The following is a 23,126-nucleotide window of genomic DNA, read 5'->3' on the forward strand; positions in this document are numbered from 1 at the left end:
AGGCCCTCATACCAACCTCATGGAGTCTGTTTCTGACCGTTTGAGCAGACACATGCACATTTGTGGCCTGCTGGAGGTCATTTTGCAGGGCTCTGGCAGTGCTCCTCCTTGCACAAAGGCGGAGGTAGCGGTCCTGCTGCTGAGTTGTTGCCCTCCTACGGCCTCCTCCACGTCTCCTGATGTACTGGACCGTCTCCTGGTAGCGCCTCCATGCTCTGGACACTACGCTGACAGACACAGCAAACCTTATTGCCACAGCTCACATTGATGTGCCATCCTGGATGAGCTGCACTACCTGAGCCACTTGTGTGGGTTGTAGACTCAGTCTCATGCTACCACTAGAATGAATGCACCGCCAGCATTCAAAAGTGACCAAAACATCAGCCAGGAAGCATAGGAACTGAGAAGTGGTCTGTTGTCACCGCCTGCAGAACCACTCCTTTATTGGGGGTGTCTTGCTAATTGCCTATAATTTCCACCTGTTGTCTATTCCATTTGCACAACAGCATGTGACATTTATTGTCATTCAGTGTTGCTTCCTAAGTGGACAGTTTGATTTCATAGAAGTGTGATTGACTTGATTGTGTTGTTTAAGTGTTCCCTTTATTTTTTTGAGCAGTGTATTCATGTTTTGGTTCAACTGATATAAAGAACTCAGTCACAGCAATGACACAAAAATAACCAAGTCAGTCAGCACAGAGTCAATTTTGTATTGAATTTTATCAATGTACTTTTACTGCACAAAACTATACCTGTGGCAAGTAGAATAACTTTTCTCACTATGGTAACACTTTACATTTTCTGTAAATCTGGTACCCTCCCTTTGATAAAATAAATGTTTGAATACTTTGGAGAAGGTTTAACATTACATACATCTTCAGTACTTCATATCAATTAAACATGAATTAAGGAACTAATATTTCCTCATTATAAAAAACAGCATCAAACAACAGGTCAAGGATGTCACTTTCATCAGTGAAGCATTTTTACAGACACCATCCATCACCATATCATCTACTCTGCCTCATCATACTCATTCTTTCTTCAGTTCACCTCATCCAGTTCCATATAGAGTACCACAGTATGAGTCATAATACCCATATAACCTAGCGGTCAAACAAGTACATTTTTCCAGTTGTTTTTCCCCATAGGGGATATAAGAAACGCTACAAATAAGGGCTGCGTTTCGTGTAGACTTACCCTGACGTGACGTTTTGATAACTGTACATCTCTCTCGGACAAGGTGACTTAATATTTTTGCCAGTATTTAACCCCCCAAAATAAATTGCTAATGTGGCTATCATAAAGACCTACAAATGCCATGATGATCTGGACGAGACTGCTGAATTGAGGCAAAGGTAAGAATCTATGGATTAACTATCTAATGTTAGCTAAATTTAGTCATGAATAAATTGGCTACATTTCTTTAAATTTACAATTCTGTGCACTGTCTTCTGCAAGTTTTAAATGGACACAAACCAGTTAGCAAAGGTGTCAGATAGAGAAGGCTTTGCAGGGATTTGTAGTCTTGCATGATGTCTACTTTGATGCTAATTAGCATTTTAGAATCTGAGAGTAAATAGGGCTGAATATAGATAAAATTCACCTTGTCCGAGAGAGATTTACATGGTTATCAAAACGTCACCCCACGGTAAGCCTACACGACACAGCCCTTATTTTAAGTGTTTCATAATTTCAAAAATTAATGGTGGAAAAATGATTGGAACCATTTCCCATCCACTGACCTCTACTATTTAGCCTCTGATCCTGGCTTGCTCAGTAATGTTGTCCCCCTTGGATCTTGGCTAAACCCGTCTAGGAATCCAAGATGGCCACCCAGTGTCCTCTGTTAGCCTCAAGCCAACCACCTGCAGGAAGAGATTCCAAAATAGACTTTTGTAAGCATGGCAGTGAAAAGTCTACATATGGAGTTTTATGGAAAAAAATAGCCAGGTGCATTACTATTCCCATTGAAGTATATCTATTATGTTCTGTATATGTATGTCTCCCTTACCTAGCTCCTCCATCTTTAATCCACTCAGCAGATCAATGCTCTCTGGTCTGTTGTCCATTGTCTCCTCTTTGACTAGCAGCAGATCAGGCTTCCCATCCTCCAAGACTACTGACTGTAAGAGGTACAGAGTGAGAGGATGTTGGATCAAGAAATCTGTTATGAGCACCCTGCTATGGAGCATCTTCTCATTGAGCAATGAAAAAAAAGGTAAGGGCATGGATCAGAAAACCAGTCCGTATCTGGTGTGACCACCATTTGCCTCATGCAGTTTATACATCTCCTTTGCATAGAGTTGATCAGACTGTTTATTGTGGCCTGTGGAAGGTTGTTCCACTCCTCTTCAAATACTGTGCGAAGTTGCTGGATATTGGCGGGAACTGGAACACGCTATCATACGCATCAATCCAGAGCATCCCAAACATGCTCAATGGGTGACGTGTCTGGTGCGTATGCAGGCCATGGAAGACCTGGGACATTTTCAGCTTCCAGGAATTGTGTACAGATCCTTGCGACATGGGGCAGTGCATTATCATGCTGAAACATGAGATGATGGTGGCTGACGAATGGCACGACAATGGAGCTTGTCAAAGTATCTCTGTGCATTCAAATTGCCATCGATAAAATGCAATTGTGTTCCTAATTTATGACTGGCAATACCACAACCCCACCGCCACCATGGTGCACTCTATTCACAATGTTGACATCAGCAAACCGTTTGCCAACACGACGCCATACACGTGGTCTGCGGTTGTGAACCGTTTGGACGAACTGCCAAATTCTCTAAAAACGACATTGGAGACGACTTATGGTAGAGAAATTAACATTCAATTCACTGGCAACAGCGCTCGAGGACATTCCTGCAGTCAGCATGCCAATTGCACGCTCCCTCAACTTGAGACATCTGTGGCATTGTGTTGTGTGACAAAATCGCACATTTTAGTGGCCTTTTGTCCCCAAGCACAAGGTGCACCTGTGGAATGATTTTTGTTTAATCAGCTTCTTGATATGCCACACCTGCCAGTTGGATGTTGGATTATCTTGGCAAAGGAGAAATGCTCAATAACAGGGATGTAAAGAAATTTGTGCACAACATTTTAGAGAAATAAGCTTTTTGTGCATATGTTACATTTCTGGAGTCTTTTATTTCAGCTCATGAAACCAACACTTTACATGTTGTGTTAATATTTTTGTTCAATATGTATTGATTATAACTGTCATGTTTATGCAGAATAGGATGAGATCAGATGTGATGTACACTAAAGAGTCTCAATGAGAAAAGTATTTGAATTAAGTCCCATTTTGTGTTTATTAAACATAAACAAGTTTTAAACAGACCATTTGAAAACGACACATATATGTCTTTACTACAAATCTGCATGATAAACTGCATAAATGTTTTCAATAAAAGGTGTCCTGGGGGGAAAAAACAAGTAGTTGAACGGAAGTAATAAAAGGCATTTGTGAACATCATTATAGCCTACAGAGTACAAACACAATATGTAACAGACTTTTTAGGCGTACAGTGCATATCGAAAGTCAACACCACCTTTAACTTCTTTTCACATTTTGCTGCCTCAAAATTAAATATAAAAAGGAATTAAATTACATTTTCCTGCAGATCTACACAACCTTCTCCAAATGTTCAAGTAAAAGAAAGTTATAAAACATTTACCAAATCAAGAAAAAAATGGATAAGTCTCCACCCCCATCAGTTAATACTTAGTGGAAGCACATTTTGGCTGCAATTATAGCTGTGAATAACTTGGAATAAGATTCTACCGACTTCGCACAACACTATATCCATTGTTGTCAAAATTGGGAATCATTGGACAGCCATATTCAAACCTTGTCTCCGATTTTTTAAAAGCTGATTTAAGTCACTACTGAGACTAGATCACTCAGGAACTCTCAACACCTCTGTGTAATTGTCCCACAGAAAAATAAAACCCTATCCCAGGGTTTTCAGAAGACTGAGGTGAGTTTCTTTGCTCGTTTCATATTCCTTTTTTTATCACAAATTCCCTAGTCCCTGCCGGTGACATAACCATAACATGATGCTGCCATCACAATACTTGAATACAAAGAGATCAACAACATTGCACTTACATTACATTTTTGGCCTGAATTTTAAAAAAGAGGGTTGTCTCAAATCCAATACAACAGAGTGAAGCCCTCTCTATTTAAGTATTGTGGTGGCAGCATCATGTTATGGGTATGCTTGTCCTTGGTAGGGACTGGGGAGTTTGTCAGGATCAGTGGTGTAAAGTACTTAAGTAAAAATACTTTAAAGTACTACTTAAGTAGTTTTTTGGGGTAACTTTTACTACAATTGTAAAGAAAATTATGTACTTTTTACTCCATACATTTTCCTTAACACCCAAAAGTACTTGTTACATTTTGACAGGAAAATGGTCCAATTCACACTTATCAAGAGAACATCCCTGGTCATCCCTAATGCCAGTGATCGGGCGCACTCACTAAACACAAATGCTTTGTTTGTAGTAAGCCCGTCTCCCTATAAATAAATAAACAACAATGTGTAAATTATAAATTAACACTTTTACTTTTGATACTTAAGTACATTTAAAACCAAATACTTTTAGACTTTTACTCAAGTATTATTTTACTGGGTGACTCAATTTTACTTGAGTCATTTTCTATGACAGTATCTTTACTTTTTCCACCACTGGTCAGGATCAAAACAAATATGAAAGGAGCTACAGTGCCTTTGGAAAGTATTCAGACCCCTTGACTTTACACATCGTTACCTCACAGCCTTATTCTAAAATGGTTCAAATAAAAAAGAAAATCCTCAATACTCCATAATGATGAAGCGAAAAACGTTTTTTTTAATTATTGCAAATGTATTAAAATAAAAAAATACCTTATTTACACAAGTATTCAGACCCTTTGCTATGAGACTCGAAATTGAGCTCAGTTGCATCCTGTTTCCATTGATCATCCTTGAGATGTTTCTACAACTTGATTGGAGTCGACCTGTGGTAAATTCAATTGATTGGGCATGATTTGGAAAGGCACACGCCTGTCTACATACAGTCGTATGAAAAAGTTTGGGCACCCCTCTGAGGCTGCATAATAATTTACTCTGTCGTCACAAAAAATGATCACAGTGGCATGCCATTAATGGGGGCCTCAAAACAACTCTCAAATGACCTGAAAACAAAGATTGTTCAACATTATGGTTTCGAGGATGGCTACAAAAAGCTATCACAGAGATTTAGGCTGTCAGTGTCCACTGTGAGGAAATGGAAGACCACGGGCACAGTTCTTGTTAAGGCCAGAAGTGGCAGGCAAAGTAAAATGTCGGAAAGGCAAAGGCGAAGGGTGGTGAGAACGGTCATAAACAGCCCACAGACCACCTCCAAAGACCTACAACATCATCCTGCTGCAGATGGTGTCACTGTGCATCGTTCAACAATTCAGCGCACTTTGCACAAGGAGAAGCTGTATGGGAGAGTGATGCGGAAGAAGCCTTTTCTGCACACACGCCACAAACAGAGTCGCTTGAGGTATGCAAACACACATTTGGACAAGCCAGCTTCATTTTGAAATAAGGTGCTGTGGACTGATGAAACAAAGATTGAGTTATTTGGTCATAACAAGGGACGTTATGCATGGCGGCAAAAGAACACAACGTTCCAAGAAAAACACTTGCTACCCACAGTAAAATTTGGTGGGGGTTCCATCATGCTGTGGGGCTGTGTGGCCAGTGCCGATACTGGGAATCTTGTTAAAGTTGAGGGTCACATGGATCCTTCCTACTCAATATCAGCAAATTCTTGGGAATAATGTTGAAGAATCAGTCACAAAGTTGAAGTTACACCAGGGCTGGATATTTCAACAAGACAACGACCCAAAACACTGCTCAAAATCTACCCGGGCATTTATGCAGAGGAACAAGTACAATGTTCTGGAATGGCCATCCCAGTCCCCAGACCTGAATATCATTGAGAATCTGTGGGATGATTTGAAGTGGGCTGTCCATGCTCTGCAACCATCAAAACTAACTGAACTGGAGATGTTTTGTAAGGAGGAATGGTCCAAAATACCTTCATCCAGAATCCAGACACTCATTAGAGGCTATGGGAAGCATCTAGAGGCTGTTATTTTAATTTTGTTTTGATACATATTGCCCATTTTCTGTTAATCCAATAAACCTAATTTCACTACAGAAATATTACTATGTCCATCAGTTATTTAATCAAAATGAAATTGCTGATCCAAACACCCAATTATTTATAAATGGAAATCATGGAAATTGTCAGGGGTGCCCAAACTTTTTCATACGACTGTAAGGTCCCACAGTTGACAGTGCATGTCAGAGCGAAAACCATTCCATGAGGTCGAAGGAATTGGCCGTAGAGCTCCGAGACAGGATTGTGTCGAGGCACAGATCTGGGGAAGGGTACCAAAAAAATGTCTGCAGCATTGAAGGTCCCCAAGAACACAGTGGCCTCCATCATTCTTAAATGGTAGAAGTTTGGAACCACCAAGACTCTTCCTAGAGTTGGCCGCCTGGCCAAACTGAGCAATCGGTGGAGAAGGGCCTTCATCAGGGAGGTGACCAAGAACCTGATGGTCACTCTGACAGAGTTCCTCTGTGGAGATGGGATAACCTTCCAAAAGGACAACCATCCCTGCAGAAATCCACCAATCAGGCCTTTATGGTAGAGTGACCAGAAGGAAGCCACTCCTTAGTAAAAGGCACATGACAGCCCACTTGGAGTTTCCAAAAAGCATCGAATGGACTCTCACACCATGAGATACAAGATTTTCTGGTCTGATGAAACCAAGATTGAACTCTTTGTCCTGAATGCCAAGTGTCACATCTGGAGGAAACCTGGCAGCATTTTTCAGCAGCAGGGACTGGGAGACTAGTCAGGATCGGGGGAATGATGAAAAGAGAAAAGTACAGAGATGATGAAAACCTGCTCCAGAGCACTCAGGACCTCAGACTCGGGTGACGGTTCACATTCCAACAGGACAATGACCCTAAGCACACAGCCAAGACAACGCAGGAGTGGCTTCAGGACAAGTCTCTGAATGTCATTGAGTGGCCCAGCCAGTGCCCGGACTTGAACCCGTCGAACATCTCTGGAGACCTGAAAATAGCTGTGCAGCGACGCTCCCCATCCAACCTGACAGAGCTTGAGTGGATCTGCAGAGAAGAATCTGAGAAACTCCCCAAATACAGGTGTGCCAAGCTTGTAGAGTCATACCCAAGAAGACTTGAGGCTGTAATTTCTGCCAAAGGTGTTCAACAAAGTACTGAGTAAAAAGGGTCTGAATACTTATGTAAATGTGAAATTTCTGTTGATTTTTAATACATATACAAACATTTATAAACCTGTTTTTGCTTTGTCATTGTGGGGTATTGTGTGTAGATTGAGGGAAAACAACAATTTAACCAATTTTAGAATAAGGCTGTAACGTAACAAAATGTGGAAAAAGTCAAGGGGTCTGAATACCTTCCAAATGCACTGTAGGCACTGTATATACACACTATGCCTTATATATCACACAATATCTGGATATAATATTCTACCCAGGAATATCCAAATGCATCTGTGGATATTTTCTGATGACAACTAAAATTAATCTTTGTCTTTTGATATAAAAGTGTTTGTTAGAGTGGAGTGTTTTTTCTGCTGGTGTAACCTGAGGTAGCTCTTCTCTGAGAACCTCTTCCCACAGTGTGCACAGGCGAAAGGCCTCTCTCCCGTGTGGACCCTCTGGTGCCTCTTCAGGTCACCAGCCTGGGCAAAGCGCATGTGGCACTGGGTACAGCTGAAGGGTTTCTCCCCTGTGTGGACCCTCTGGTGCCTCTTCAGGGTGCATGCCTGGGCAAAGCGCATGTGGCACTGGGTACAGCTGAAGGGTTTCACCCCTGTGTGGACCCTCTGGTGGATGTCCACCTTCTGGGGGCAGCTGAAGCCTTTGTTACAGAACATGCAAAGGAACCGTTTCTCTTTACCATTGCCCGATGTGGCTCCCTCTCCCCGCGCCTTGGCCATTTGTTCCCTGTGTGAATCGGAGGGCCCCATCGACATGGATAATGGATCGTGTGTAAACGTGTGTAAAGGGGAGTGGGTCATGACATTTAGATTTGTCTCTATGCTTTCCCTGTAGTCTAAGAAGTCAATGGTGTTGCCTTGTGAGTGTCCTTCTCCTAAGTGATTTTCGTATGCATTCCATGTCAGAGAAACGTCGCCCTCTACTTTCACAGTCACCTCATCTACGACCAGGCTCTCCCCTTTCTTATCTTGGCACCCTTCAGAGTATCCACTACTACTGTACTGGTTCCAGTCCACTTTCATTGGATTAGTCTGTGCATCTAATACCACAGGCATGTCACCAGGTATCATCTCTGTAGTGTATGAACAGGATGGGTCATTGACAGTCTGTAAAGTGTCACCTGAGTCCCGATGGGACAGAACAGTTCTCGGGCTTGTGTTGCCATAAAGTAAATACTCTGAGCGTGGAGCAGGAGGACAGCCCAGTCGGTTCAGCCCCGTTAAGGTCTTGGTGTCTGTATCTGTCTCTGACTTGAGGATGGCGTTCAGCGTTCCACTGACCATGATGCTGCGTCGGGTCCTGGACTGCTCTTGGGCGGTGGTGGGGTTCTCCGTGGCTACTGGGGGCGCTCCAGCCGCTCCAGTCTGGATGTTTCTACTGTGCCGTGGGTCCACCTCTCCTTCAGACTTTTCCTGCTTGACCCCAGGACCTTCAGCCTCTGCAGACTGACAAAAGAAGAAAGGAGGTTATTACCGGTACATAGGTTGAATTGGATAACAATGTCGTAGGGAAGTCTCACAAGCTCCTCTATGGCAGATAAATAAGGATGTACATGTAAGCAAGTGAATAGCTGAGGGGAGCTTTTCTGAAATAAACTGTCCACATTTGATTTACAAAGTAACTGATCTTGATGTAACACTATTATTATAACCTCTATAACATGATGGGTTGTGTTTCCCATCCCCTCATCAACAGTGATTGGTTGGTCATCTCTCCATGTATTGTGTCCTGCTGGCTTCACAAAGTTCCTGTGGCCTCCAGTGTGATGTCCTTCACCTGAGAGAGTGATTGGGGGAAAAGAGGTGGTTAGGTATATTGTATACTATTGACACTGTCTAGAATTGGCAAGGATGTAAGGTAACACTTCACAACTTCTTAATATACTATTTATAGATTGATGAATTGTGTTCCATGCATCACATTGTTTTCATTTAGTAAATAACCGGAAATGCAGTAAATCAATAATCTGGTTAGAATATGATATTGTGTCTATGCGCAAGATAGCCCTCGGAGTGTGGTGTCAGGAAAATAACCTCACACTCAATGTCAACAAAACAAAGGAGATGATTGTGGACTTCAGGAAACAGCAGAGGGAGCACCCCCCTATCCACATCGATGGGACAGTAGTGGAGAGGGTAGTAAGTTAAGTTCTGAATTGGTCCACCCACACAGACAGCATCGTGAAGAAGGCGCAGCAGCGCCTCTTTAACCTCAGGAGGCTGAAGAAATTCAGCTTGTCACCAAAAGCACTCACAAACTTCTATAGATGCACAATCGAGAGCATCCTGTCGGGCTGTATCACCGCCTGGTACAGCAACTGCTCCGCCCACAAACGTAAGGCTCTCCAGAGGGTAGTGAGGTCTGCCCAACGCATCACCGGGGGCAAACTACCTGCCCTCCAGGACACCTACACCACCCGATGTCACAGGAAGGCCATAAAGATTATCAAGGACAACAACCACCCGAGCCACTGCCTGTTCACCCCGCTATCATCCAGAAGGCGAGGTCAGTACAGGTGCATCAAAGCAGGGACCGAGAGACTGAAAAAACAGCTTCTATCTCAAGGCCATCAGACTGTTAAACAGCCACCACTAACATTGAGTAGCTGATGCCAACACACTGACTCAACTCCAGCCACTTTAATAATGGGAATTGATGAAAATTGATGTAAAATATCACTAACCACTTTAAACAATGCTACTTAATATAATGTTTACATACCCTACATTACTCATCTCATATGTATATACTGTACTCTATATAATCTACTGAATCTTTATGTAATACATGTATCACTAGCCACTTTAAACTATGCCACTTTGTTTACATACCCTACATTACTCATCTCATATGTATATACTGTACTCAATACCATCTACTACATCTTGCCTATGCCGTTCTGTACCATCACTCATTCATATATCTTTATGTACATATTCTTTATCCATTTATACTTGTGTGTCTAAGGTAGTAGTTTTGGAATTGTTAAGTTTTCGGAACTAGAAGCACAAGCATTTCCCTACACTCGCATTAACATCTGCTAACCATGTGTATGTGACAAATACATTTGATTTGATTTTTAAATCAGGTGAATTGTTGCATACTATCCAAAAACTGACCAAGACCCAACACATATGCACAGGGGAACAGGGCGACAGGCACTGAGCGCAGCCTCGGCCAAAATGTACCTTTTGCCTTTCCTCTGTATCGGTCGAGGATCTTGACACCACTGGGACTGGCGAGGACGCGCTCTCGCATTGTCCTCTCTGCGCGGTCCCGTGCCACCTTAATTTCTAGTTGCTGTAGTTTCCTCCGCAATGCCTTGTTTTCTTTCTGGCTTTGAGTTATTTCCAAACGAAACACTGCATAGTCGTCATCTACGAGTTTACAGATCTCTGCCACGGCTGCATTCGCTAGCACCTCCATGATGGATGCCATTTGACTGTGAAAAGCCATACAGTTAGCCATTTTTAGCTAACGTTAGCAGCTAGCTAGCGTTACCTAGTTCACATCCAAGTCCTGTCTCCAATGAAATTTAAAGAATAGCTGGAGTAAGCATGTGATGCTATGCGGTTAAATTAATCTTATTTTGAGTTCCAGGGTGTTAAACATCTAACAACAATTAAAAAAGCTAACATGGAAATTGCTCTTGGTGACGACACTTTTTTTTTTAAACTACGGTTTCTTCGTTTATGGTGTTATGGCGGTCCACAAACAACCCTTAGAGGTATATGCCGCCACCTACTGTACTGGAGTGTGTAGTCAATCACAGTTTACAAACTAAAATAATAAATAAACAAACATTAATAAAAAACTAAACCGTCCTACCTTATCCTGTACTACTAAGAAAATAAAAAGGAGCCATACATGATCTTTGAGTCTTGGTCCACCCACTTTTAGACGGCCTTGGACTCGCTGTCCCACCTGTTCTGCCACACATATATCACAATGCCTCGAATCTTACATTTGGCCAGTGGAGGCTGGTGGGGGGAGCAATAGAAGGACGGGCTCATTGTAATGGTTGGAATGTAATGATTTGAGGGTCTCAAACAAATGGAAACCACATGTTTGACTCTGTTCCATTTATTCCATTCCAGCCATTACAATGAGCTTGAACTCCAATAGCTCCTCCCACCAGCCTCCACTGCATGAGCTTCACCTCTACCCAGTGGAGTGGGAATATCAATTATATATAGTTTTATAGCCCTTTTGGCTACGTGGTCTACTATTACATTCCTGCCCATTCCAGTATGTTCCAAGATGGCGTGGCAGTGAGGAAGTGTTTGTTGTTGTCCTGTGTAAATGTTATGTTTTCTCTCCATCTTTTTTGTATTTATTTCAATGTATTTCAATCACTTTTTTTCATTTTTAAATTAAATATACCTTCCGGCAACCTGCATCACGCAATGTGATACGGATCTGCTATTTTTAGACCTTATAGCTAGAACCTCCATCAGAAGCTAGCCATCAGAAGCTAACCAGCTAATTAGCTTCTTGCTATTTAGTCACTGTTAGCCACTGCTAGCAGCCTTTACCTTTAGCTCAGACACCAGCCGCTTTTAGCCTGGATAATACCTGTCAGTCTTCACAGCGCAATATCAACCCTAAGCATATCGGACTGCTTTTCTCCACTACATCACCAGATTCCTGCCGTAAGCTCTGGACCATTACACCGGATCATCGCAGCTAACTAGCTGCTACCGAGTGGCCCAACCCTGAAGCAAGCCTTGAGCCAGGCCCATCTCCCGGACTGCTCAGTGGACCCTATGATCACTCGGCTACACAGCTGATGCCTCCCGGACTCTTCACTAACACGACTAGAAGCCACTACATCACCAGATTCCTGCCGTAAGCTCTGGACCTTTGCACCGGATCATCGCAGATAGCTAGCTGCTACTGAGTGGCTATAGTGGCTAACGCTGTTGTCCCGAAGCTAACACCAGTTAGCCTCGAGCCAAGCGCATTTCCCTGTTAGCAAACAAAATTACTCCAGCTACAATAACTCTTTTGCCAATTGGCCTGGACCCTTTGTCGACACGGAGCCCCGCCGATCCATCACGTCTGGTCTGCCGACGTAATTCTGTCTGATGTGCACTCAACCGGCCTTTGCCGGACGTCGGTGAAGACGCTTCTGCTAGCCCCGGCCTGCTAACTTTATGAATACTGTGTCTCCCACTCGACTAGCGTAGTAACGACTACCTAACGACTTCCCTGTTTCATCTATTGCGGTTCACTGGACCCTATGACCACTTGGCTACATAGATAGCCTGCAAAGTTCTGTCATACTTTCCAGGTCTATGCCCAAACAGTTTGAGCTTCTAATTTAAAAATTAATATAATCTCTCTTACATCTTACATCACCTGTTATAGACCCCCCTAGCTCCCTTCTGTGCCCTGGACACCATATGTGAATTGATTGCACCCCATCTATCTTCAGAGTTCGTTCTGTTAGGTGAACTAAACTGGGATATGCTTAACACCTCGGCCGTCTGACAATCTAAGCTAGATGCCCTCAATCTCACACAAATTATTAAGGAACCCACCAGGTACAACCCTAAATCTGTAAACATGGGCACCCTCATTGATATTATCCTGACCTACTTGACCTCCAAATACACCTCTGCTGTTTTCAATCAGGATCTCAGCGTTCACTACCTCATTGCCTGCATCCGTTATGGGTCCACGGTTAAACGACCAACCCTCATCACTGTCAAACTCTCCCTAAAACACTTCTGCGAGCAGGCCTTTCTAATCGACCTGGCCCGGATATCCTGGAAGGATATTGACCTCATCCCGTCAGTAGAGGATGCCTGGTAGTTCTTTAAAAGTAATTTCCTCACCATCTTAAATAAGCATGCCCCTTTCAAAAAATGTAGAACTAAATGTAGAACTATAGCCCTTGGTTCACTCCAGACCTGACTGCCCTCGACCAGCACAAAAACATAATGTGGCATACTGCACTAGCATTGAATAGTCCCCGTGATATGCAACTTTTCTCGGGAAGTCAGGAACCAATACACACAGTGAGTTAGGAAAGCAAAGGCTAGCTTTTTCAAACAGAAGTTTGCATCCTGTAGCTCTAATTCCAAAAAGTTTTGGGACACTGTAAAGTCCATGGAGAATAAGAGCACCTCCTCCCAGCTACCCACTGCACTGAGGATAGGAAACACTGTCACCACCGATTAATCCACGATATTCGAGAATGTCAATAAGCTTTTCTCTACGGCTGGCCATGTTTTCCACCTGGCTACCCCAACCCCGGCCAACAGCTCTGCACCCCCTGCAGCTACTTGCCCAAGCCTTCCAGCTTCTCCTTCACCCAAATCCAGATAGATGTTCTGAAAGAGCTGCAAAACCTGGACCAGTACAAATCAGCTGGGCTAGACAATCTGGACCCTCTCTTTCTAAAATTATCCGCCGCCATTGTTGCAACCCCTATTATTCCTAAAGATTGGAAAGCTGCCGCGGTCACCCCCCTCTTCAAAGGGGGTGACACTAGATCCAAACTGTTACTGACCTATATCCATCCTGCCCTGCCTTTCTAAAGTCTTCGAAAGCCAAGTTAGCAAACAGATCACTGACCATTTCGAATCCCAACGTACCTTCTCCGCTGTGTAATCCGGTTTTCGAGCTGGTCATGGGTGCACCTCAGACACGCTCAAGGTACTAAACAATTTCATAACCGCCATCGATAAAAGTACTGTGCAGCAGTCTTCATCGACCTGGCAAAGGCTTTTGACTCTGTCAATCACCGTATTGTTATCGGCAGACTCAACAGCCTCGGTTTCTCAAATGATGGCCTCGCCTGGTTCACAAACTACTTCTCAGATAGAGTTCAGTATGTCAAATCAGAGGGCCTGTTGTCCGGATCTATGGCAGTCTCTATGATCTCTACAGGGTTCAATTCTCTGGCTTTTCTCTGTATATATCAACAATGTCGCTCTTGCTGCGGGTGATTCCTTGATTCACCTCTACGCATACGACACCATTCTGTATACTTCTGGCCCTTCTTTGGACACTGTGTTAACAAACCTACAAACGAGCTTCAACGCCATACAATACTCCTTCTGTGGCCTCCAACTGCTCTTAAATGCAAGTAAAACTAAATGCATGCTCTTCAACCGATCGCTGCTCGCCACACCCGCCCGACTAGCATCACTACTCTGGACGGTTCTGACTTAGAATATGTGGACAACTACAAATACCTAGGTGTCTGGCTAGACTGTAAACTCTCCTTCCAGATTGCTTCGCTGCTGTGGCTGATTTATTGTCTCATCTCCTTACTCCATTTGCACACACTGTATATAGATTTTTCTATTGTGTTATTGACTGTATTTTTGTTTATCCCACATGTAACTCTGTGTTGTTTTTTTGTCGCATTGCTTTGCTTTATCTTGGCCAGGTCACAGTTGTAAATGAGAACTTGTTCTCAACTGACCTACTTGGTTAAATAAAGGTGATTTTTTTTAAGTAGGCAGAGACCCAGCAAAACCACACTACTACACCCAGTCTCCTGATTTCCCATAGCAATATTTATGTCTCCAATAGTTGGTCACTCCTTTTAGATTTGCCAGATGATAAAACTATTCAATAGAGACAGCGAATTCCGTTTACTTCTTCTTCTTTGAGTTTTTATTGGCAGACTACACCAAAAATATGTATTGCCGCCATCTACTGGGTGAGGTGAAAACTGGGAGACTTTAAAGGGATAGTTCATGCTAAATCCATATATGGCTACAGCCATATTAGCATCGTAAGTTTTCATGAGTGGAAACAGCCAAACTGATGTTAGCAAAGCTGCTCTGCACGCCGCAACCTCCTCCCGAGTGGCGCAGTGGTCTAAGCTGAGGCACCACTACACCCGTTACCGGGAGCCCCATCCGGCAACCCACAATTGGCCCAGTGCCGTCCAGGTTAGGAGATTTTTCCGGGTGGGTTTTCCTTGGCTCATTGCACTCTAGCAACTCCTTGTGGCGGGCCAGGCACCTGCCTGCTGACTTCGGTCGTCAGTTGAACAATGTTTGCTCCGACACATTGGTACTGCTGACTTCCGGGTTAAACAGCATGGCTTGGCGCATCATGTTTCGGAGGATGCATTTCTCAACCTTCGCCTCTCCTGAGCCCGTTAGGGAGTTGCAGCAATGAGACCGGAAGAGTGGCAGCAGCTAATGGGGATCCCTAATAAAATACAAATAAAAACTATTAATTGGATAACCAGTTGGAGAAAAAAAAGTAATTTTGGTGGTTCGCAGGGATTTACAACAAAATAAATGTACTCCTTCAGTCGGATTCAAATGTTTTCTCAGATCCCTACACAGACTCTGGAGCCTGGGTGGGGGGAACATCTTCATTCAATATTCCCTGTAACGATTCAGCCGTGAAGTCCTAGAGCGCTTCCGTTTACTTCTTCTCCTTTGAAGTTTTATGGGATACCACAACTAATGCAATATTGCCTCCACCGACTGGATGGGGTGGGTAAAAAAATACAAAAAGTACATTCCATTACAGATAAGGTAAAAACGTAATCAATCCACACACAATACTAATGAAAAAATCAAAACATTACAAAAATCATCCCACAACCCAGTATCATTCATCCTTTGTGCATTGTTTTCCAGGAACATTCTTCATTAGAGCAAAGGTTCCCAAAGCACACACATCCCTGCAGCTAGCGACTGGAATGAGCTGCAAAAAACACTCAAACTGGACAGTTTTATCTCCATCTCTTCATTCAAAGACTCAATCATGGACACTCTTACTGACAGTTGTGGCTGTTTTGTGTGATGTATTGTTGTCTCTACCTTCTTGCCTTTGTGCTGTTGTCTGTGCCCAATAAAGGTTGTACAATGTGCTGCTGCTATGTTGTGTTGCTACCATGTTGTTGTCATGTGGTGTTGCTGCCATGCTATGTTGTTGTCTTAGGTCTCTCTTTGTGTAGTGTTGTGGTGTCTCTCTTGTCGTGATGTGTGCTTTGTCATTTACATTTACATTTAAGTCATTTAGCAGACGCTCTTATCCAGAGCGACTTACAAATTGGTGCATTCACCTTATGACATCCAGTGGAACAGTCACTTTACAATAGTGCATCTAAATCTTAAAGGGGGGTGAGAAGGATTACTTATCCTATCCTAGGTATTCTTTAAAGAGGTGGGGTTTCAGGTGTCTCCGGAAGGTGGTGATTGACTCCGCTGTCCTGGCGTCGTGAGGGAGTTTGTTCCACCATTGGGGGCCAGAGCAGCGAACAGTTTTGACTGGGCTGAGCGGGAACTGTACTTCCTCAGTGGTAGGGAGGCGAGCAGGCCAGAGGTGGATGAACGCAGTGCCCTTGTTTGGGTGTAGGGCCTGATCAGAGCCTGGAGGCACTGAGGTGCCGTTCCCCTCACAGCTCCGTAGGCAAGCACCATGGTCTTGTAGCGGATGCGAGCTTCAACTGGAAGCCAGTGGAGAGAGCGGAGGAGCGGGGTGACGTGAGAGAACTTGGGAAGGTTGAACACCAGACGGGCTGCGGCGTTCTGGATGAGTTGTAGGGGTTTAATGGCACAGGCAGGGAGCCCAGCCAACAGCGAGTTGCAGTAATCCAGACGGGAGATGACAAGTGCCTGGATTAGGACCTGCGCCGCTTCCTGTGTGAGGCAGGGTCGTACTCTGCGGATGTTGTAGAGCATGAACCTACAGGAACGGGCCACCGCCTTGATGTTAGTTGAGAACGACAGGGTGTTGTCCAGGATCACGCCAAGGTTCTTAGCGCTCTGGGAGGAGGACACAATGGAGTTGTCAACCGTGATGGCGAGATCATGGAACGGGCAGTCCTTCCCCGGGAGGAAGAGCAGCTCCGTCTTGCCGAGGTTCAGCTTGAGGTGGTGATCCGTCATCCACACTGATATGTCTGCCAGACATGCAGAGATGCGATTCGCCACCTGGTCATCAGAAGGGGGAAAGGAGAAGATTAATTGTGTGTCGTCTGCATAGCAATGATAGGAGAGACCATGTGAGGTTATGACAGAGCCAAGTGACTTGGTGTATAAGCGAGAATAGGAGAGGGCCTAGAACAGAGCCCTGGGGGACACCAGTGGTGAGAGCGCGTGGTGAGGAGACAGATTCTCGCCACGCCACCTGGTAGGAGCGACCTGTCAGGTAGGACGCAATCAAGCGTGGGCCGCGCCGGAGATGCCCAACTCGGAGAGGGTGGAGAGGAGGATCTGATGGTTCACAGTATCGAAGGCAGCCGATAGGTCTAGAAGGATGAGAGCAGAGGAGAGAGAGTTAGCTTTAGCGGTGCGGAGCGCCTCCGTGATACAGAGAAGAGCAGTCTCAGTTGAATGACTAGTCTTGAAACCTGACTGATTTGGATCAAGAAGGTCATTCTGAGAGAGATAGCGGGAGAGCTGGCCAAGGACGGCACGTTCAAAAGTTTTGGAGAGAAAAGAAAGAAGGGATACTGGTCTGTAGTTGTTGACATCGGAGGGATCGAGTGTAGGTTTTTTCAGAAGGGGTGCAACTCTCGCTCTCTTGAAGACGGAAGGGACGTAGCCAGCGGTCAGGGATGAGTTGATGAGCGAGGTGAGGTAAGGGAGAAGGTCTCCGGAAATGGTCTGGAGAAGAGAGGAGGGGATAGGGTCAAGCGGGCAGGTTGTTGGGCGGCCGGCCGTCACAAGACGCGAGATTTAATCTGGAGAGAGAGGGGAGAAAGAGGTCAGAGCACAGAGTAGGGCAGTGTGAGCAGAACCAGCGGTGTCGTTTGACTTAGCAAACGAGGATCGGATGTCGTCGACCTTCTTTTCAAAATGGTTGACGAAGTCATCTGCAGAGAGGGAGGAGGGGGAGGATTCAGGAGGGAGGAGAAGGTGGCAAAGAGCTTCCTAGGGTTAGAGGCAGAAGCTTGGAATTTAGAGTGGTAGAAAGTGGCTTTAGCAGCAGAGACAGAAGAGGAAAATGTAGAGAGGAGGGAGCGAAAGGATGCCAGGTCCGCAGGGAGGCGAGTTTTCCTCCATTTCCGCTCGGCTGCCCGGAGTCCTGTTCTGTGAGCTCGCAATGAGTCGTCGAGCCACGGAGCGGGAGGGGAGGACCGAGCCAGCCTGGAGGATAGGGGGCATAGAGAGTCAAAGGATGCAGAAAGGGAGGAGAGGAGGGTTGAGGAGGCAGAATTAGGAGATAGGTTGGAGAAGGTTTGAGCAGAGGGAAGAGATGATAGGATGGAAGAGGAGAGAGTAGCGGGGGAGAGAGAGCGAAGGTTGGGACGGCGCGATACCATCCGAGTAGGGGCAGTGTGGGAAGTGTTGGATGAGAGCGAGAGGGAAAAGGATACAAGGTAGTGGTCGGAGACTTGGAGGGAAGTTGCAATGAGGTTAGTGGAAGAACAGCATCTAGTAAAGATGAGGTCGAGCGTATTGCCTGCCTTGTGAGTAGGGGGGGAGGTGAGAGGGTGAGGTCAAAAGAGGAGAGGAGTGGAAAGAAGGAGGTAGAGAGGAATGAGTCAAAGGTAGACGTGGGGAGGTTAAAGTCGCCCAGAACTGTGAGAGGTGAGCCGTCCTCAGGAAAGGAGCTTATCAAGGCATCAAGCTCATTGATGAACTCTCCGAGGGAACCTGGAGGGCGATAAATGATAAGGATGTTAAGCTTGAAAGGGCTGGTAACTGTGACAGCATGGAATTCAAAGGAGGCGATAGACAGATGGGTAAGGGGAGAAAGAGAGAATGACCACTTGGGAGAGATGAGGATCCCGGTGCCACCACCCCGCTGACCAGAAGCTCTCGGGGTGTGCGAGAACACGTGGGCGGACGAAGAGAGAGCAGTAGGAGTGGCAGTGTTATCTGTGGTGATCCATGTTTCCGTCAGTGCCAAGAAGTCGAGGGACTGGAGGGAGGCATAGGCTGAGATGAACTCTGCCTTGTTGGCCGCAGATCGACAGTTCCAGAGGCTACCGGAGACCTGGAACTCCACGTGGGTCGTGCGCGCTGGGACCACCAGATTAGGGTGGCCGCGGCCACGCGGTGTGGAGCGTTTGTATGGTCTGTGCAGACAGGAGAGAACAGGGATAAGCAATGAAATGACGTCATGTTATTGTATATAAAGTTTATATTATAAACTGTTGCTCGTGGTAACGTTACCTATTATTGATAAGACTGGTCTCATTCTATTTTATGTAAACAAGAATCTTACAAATTCTCATAAAATAGATTAAGGGAATTCAATTAATGAAAACACATTGGTATATATAAATTACAGTAACACCAGCTTACCTCGATAACCACGAGATGGCTAAGGTTTCAGACGATTGCTGAATTCTTAACCATACCACGTGGTTAAACTCAGACTATCGAACCGACAGAATAAGAACAAATCTTTGATAATAATTACTAGTCTGCAGCCAGGAATTCGGTACCAGTGAACGCGAAGACCGACAACCGTCGAAACCTCTATACTATTACAACAATGCTGAATGTTACTCTGAACTATCCATTCTAACCACGGCAGAGAGAGAGAGAGGGAGGACAAGCTCTCCAACAGAAACAAACTTTCCAACAGAGACCACGACGACATACTGAGTATAAATATATATATTGATTGCAATTATTCCCGAATGAGTGTGCGTTCATGTGCAAAGGATTAGCATATCAAATGTTATAATGATCAACTTTGTAGTGTCTTTTATCTCAGTTGACACCCACTTCTCTTTTGTTCACCAAGCTGCGATGCCGGTTTAGCCCACTAGGGCACATCCGCTATCATTTCCTTGTAACTATATCTACTGTTTGTTTGTGCATTTCTGTGATTATTTAGTTAGTTAATAAATAAATGATTTAAGACAATCTATGTATGGATGACTCATAGTGAAGACTGGGTTCATGCAGATAACCAACAATTTACAACGTTTGGAATGAGACTCACGTGAGGTAACGAATAAAACGAGTAATTCATTCATTAGAATACTAATTTTTGTAACAGTATTTTTTTATTGGAATTTCACAATTTTCACCCATATTAAGAGATATAACAACAGAGACAAAAAATATATATTAAAAAATCAAATAAAAATAGCACTCACTTACACATACCTGCGTATATATATATATATATATACATACACACATACATACACACACGTACATACGTACACCATTTTCTTCTTCCCGCTCGGTGCTTCTCTCACCCCACCCCCATCATTGCGTCTCTCAATACATACATTTTAAACAAATTTACAAACAGAAATTAAACAAAAAAGCTCAGTTTAAACAAAGAAGTTAGGTTCCACACATGGAACGTACAGTGTAATTCTGAAATACATAGATCCCCACCATTCTAAGAGAATCCTTGCAGCATAATAGCTGATACCTCAGGTTCTAGGTAATTTAGATAAGGCTCCCATACTTTGTAGAACTGGTCTGTTTTAGAATGCATTGTACATGTCAGATATTACAGAGGCAACCATTCAAATAGTATCTTATGCCAATCTTTAATAGAAGGAACCTTATCACTAATCCACTGTAAAATGATGTTTTTCCTCGCTGCAAAGGTAAGGATGTTGAAAAGCCTCCTCTTACCCACAGAAGTAACATGCCTACTAGGGAGACCCAACAGTAAATAAACTGGGTCCAATTCTAGATCAACCCCTAGGATCTTTTCAGTTTCTTGCAGAACACCAGACCAGTATCTTTGTATTTTGGTACATGACCATAAACAATGTGTTAGGGTGCCTGTATCAGTTTTACATTTAAGACACTGAGGAGAAGAGGAAGTGGGGCTAAAAGCATGTCTGCGATTTGGGGATATATGCAATCTGTGTATTATTCTTAATTGGATTGCTCTAGTACGATTACATATAGATATTGTTATTGCATATCTTAAAATGTCCTCCCACAACTCTTCATCAATAGTAACAGACAATTCTTTCTCCCATACTTGTTTCACCCTCTGTGTGTTGACAGCAGAAAAGGACCTTAAGCATCATAAAACAGACTTACAGACATTTTCCTTTGTGGGAAAAAAAGCATTATTTCAATGACAGGCATATCAGGGTTACCAATTAAGGTGGTGCTCTTCAGAATATAATGTCTTACTTGTAGGAAGCGGAAAAAGTCCTGCTTTGGGAGTCAATATTTCTCGACCATCTGCTCAAATGACAATAAAATCTTATCAGAAAATAAGTCATTTAGTTTGCGTATGCCCTTATTATGCCAAAAGTTAAAGCCAGCATCCAGCAATCCTGGACTAAAATCTGGGTTGTTATGAATTGGGGTAAGAGCAGAGGTTAGTTTGGACATTCCCACGAAGCGTTGAACTGACCTCCATACTTTGAGTGTGTTAAGTGTAATGGGATTTTTTGCAGTGATCTTCTACAGACTTGAAACTTCTGAAAAATAAAATATCCTGTAAGGGGTATTTTGAAAGAGAATTCTCAATGTCTAACCATAGAGAAGTCATAATTTGTGATCCAGTCAGAAATATAACATAGGTGGGCACACCACTGATAGAACCTGATATTGGGCAGGTCCAAGCCTCCCATAGAACTTGGCAGCTGCAATATTGCCATCTTAAGTCTTGGCTTGCGTTTACTCCATATAAAGGAACTTAGCCATCCATTTACATCCTTTATTACCTTATTGGAGAGTAATACTGGGATCATTTGGATTGGGTAAAGTAGTCTAGGTAAAACGTTCATTTTCAAGAGCGATATTCTACCCAGCCAAGAAATCGGGAGAGAGTTCCAGCGCTCCAGATCCTGTCTTACTGTATCAAACAAGGGAACAGAATTGGCTTTGTACATTTGCTGGAATTTAGGAGTTACAAATATACCCAGATACATGAAACCTGAGGGAGACCATTTAAAAGGGAAGGGGGGAGAAGTATTAGGTACAGAGTGTAGATTACCAAGTGGCATAGCCTCTGATTTAGTTAAGTTAATCTTGTAGCCTGAGAATTCGCTGAATAATTCAATAATATTAATAAGAGATGTAATTGAAGTCTCGGGACTAGAGATGAATATCAGGACATCATCAGCATACAAGCTTATATTATGGTGAACATCACCAATGAGCAGCCCCTGTATAGCAGGAGTTACCCTGATGGCCTCGGCCAGTGGTTCCATAATGAGTGCAAATAGGAGAGGGGACAAAGGACAGCCCTGTCTGGTACCTCTGCATATAGAGAAACTATTTGACCTTAGCCCATTAGTAAGGACAGCAGCCTGAGGATCATCATATAAAACTTTCACCCATTTTATAAAGTTGTCCCTGAGACCAAATTTATTTAGAGCAAAGAATATGTAAGACCACTCCACACAATCAAATGCTTTCTCAGCATCTAGGGAGAGCACAAGACCATCCATAGCACTTAGTTGGTAGGCTTGAATTACATTAAGAAGCCGCCTGACATTGTTGCATGACTTACGGCCCTTAATGAAGCCAGTTTGGTCTCCTTTCACAATTAGTGGCAGTGAGTCCTCTAATCTTGTGGCTAGAATTTTAGAAGGCAATTTTCTATCCACATTCAGAAGGGAAATTGGTCTGTACGAGGAACAAGACTCTGGACATTTCCCTTTTTGAGAATAAGTGATATGTTGGCTTCTCTCAGCGTTTGAGGGAGATGGTCATTTGAAAATAAGTGGTTAAACATATCACGCAATGGCTCAAGGATCAGGCCATGGAACTCTTTATAGAACTCACTACAAAACCCGTCTGGTCCTGGGGCCTTACCATTTTGCAGATTCTTAATTGCGAACATTATCTCTTCCTCGGTAATAGGGGCATTAAGGAGAGACCTCTGTTCTTTGGAGATAGTAGGGAGCTCAATCTTAGAA

General features: G+C 43.8%; 3 protein-coding genes across 5 annotated transcripts in view; 1 reads left to right on the forward strand and 2 right to left on the reverse strand.

Moving 5' to 3' along the window:
• The window catches only part of LOC118395575 (gastrula zinc finger protein XlCGF48.2-like), a 36,665-nt gene extending 25,653 nt beyond the window's left edge, over positions 1–11,012 (reverse strand). The window contains exons 1-3 of one of the 2 annotated variants that reach the window (XM_035789414.2): positions 10,519–11,012; positions 8,982–9,106; positions 3,296–8,775 (exon numbers count right to left, since the gene is read on the reverse strand). In XM_035789414.2, coding sequence (XP_035645307.1) covers positions 7,630–8,775; positions 8,982–9,106; positions 10,519–10,798 — 1,551 coding nt within the window. In that variant the 5' untranslated portion in view covers positions 10,799–11,012 and the 3' untranslated portion in view covers positions 3,296–7,629. Of the gene's footprint in view, positions 1–3,295; positions 8,776–8,981; positions 9,107–10,518 lie in introns of those variants that run through there. The other variant, XM_035789415.2, reaches the window with a different exon arrangement.
• The window catches only part of LOC118395568 (neurotrophin receptor-interacting factor homolog), a 384,346-nt gene that overhangs the window by 246,632 nt on the left and 114,588 nt on the right, over positions 1–23,126 (forward strand). The gene's annotated exons all lie outside the window — the stretch shown is intronic.
• The window catches only part of LOC118395583 (zinc finger protein 23-like), a 135,782-nt gene that overhangs the window by 45,964 nt on the left and 66,692 nt on the right, over positions 1–23,126 (reverse strand). The window lies entirely within an intron of this gene.

The sequence above is a fragment of the Oncorhynchus keta genome, chromosome 16, assembly GCF_023373465.1.
Source record: "Oncorhynchus keta strain PuntledgeMale-10-30-2019 chromosome 16, Oket_V2, whole genome shotgun sequence".
In the NCBI taxonomy this organism is placed as follows: domain Eukaryota; kingdom Metazoa; phylum Chordata; class Actinopteri; order Salmoniformes; family Salmonidae; genus Oncorhynchus; species Oncorhynchus keta.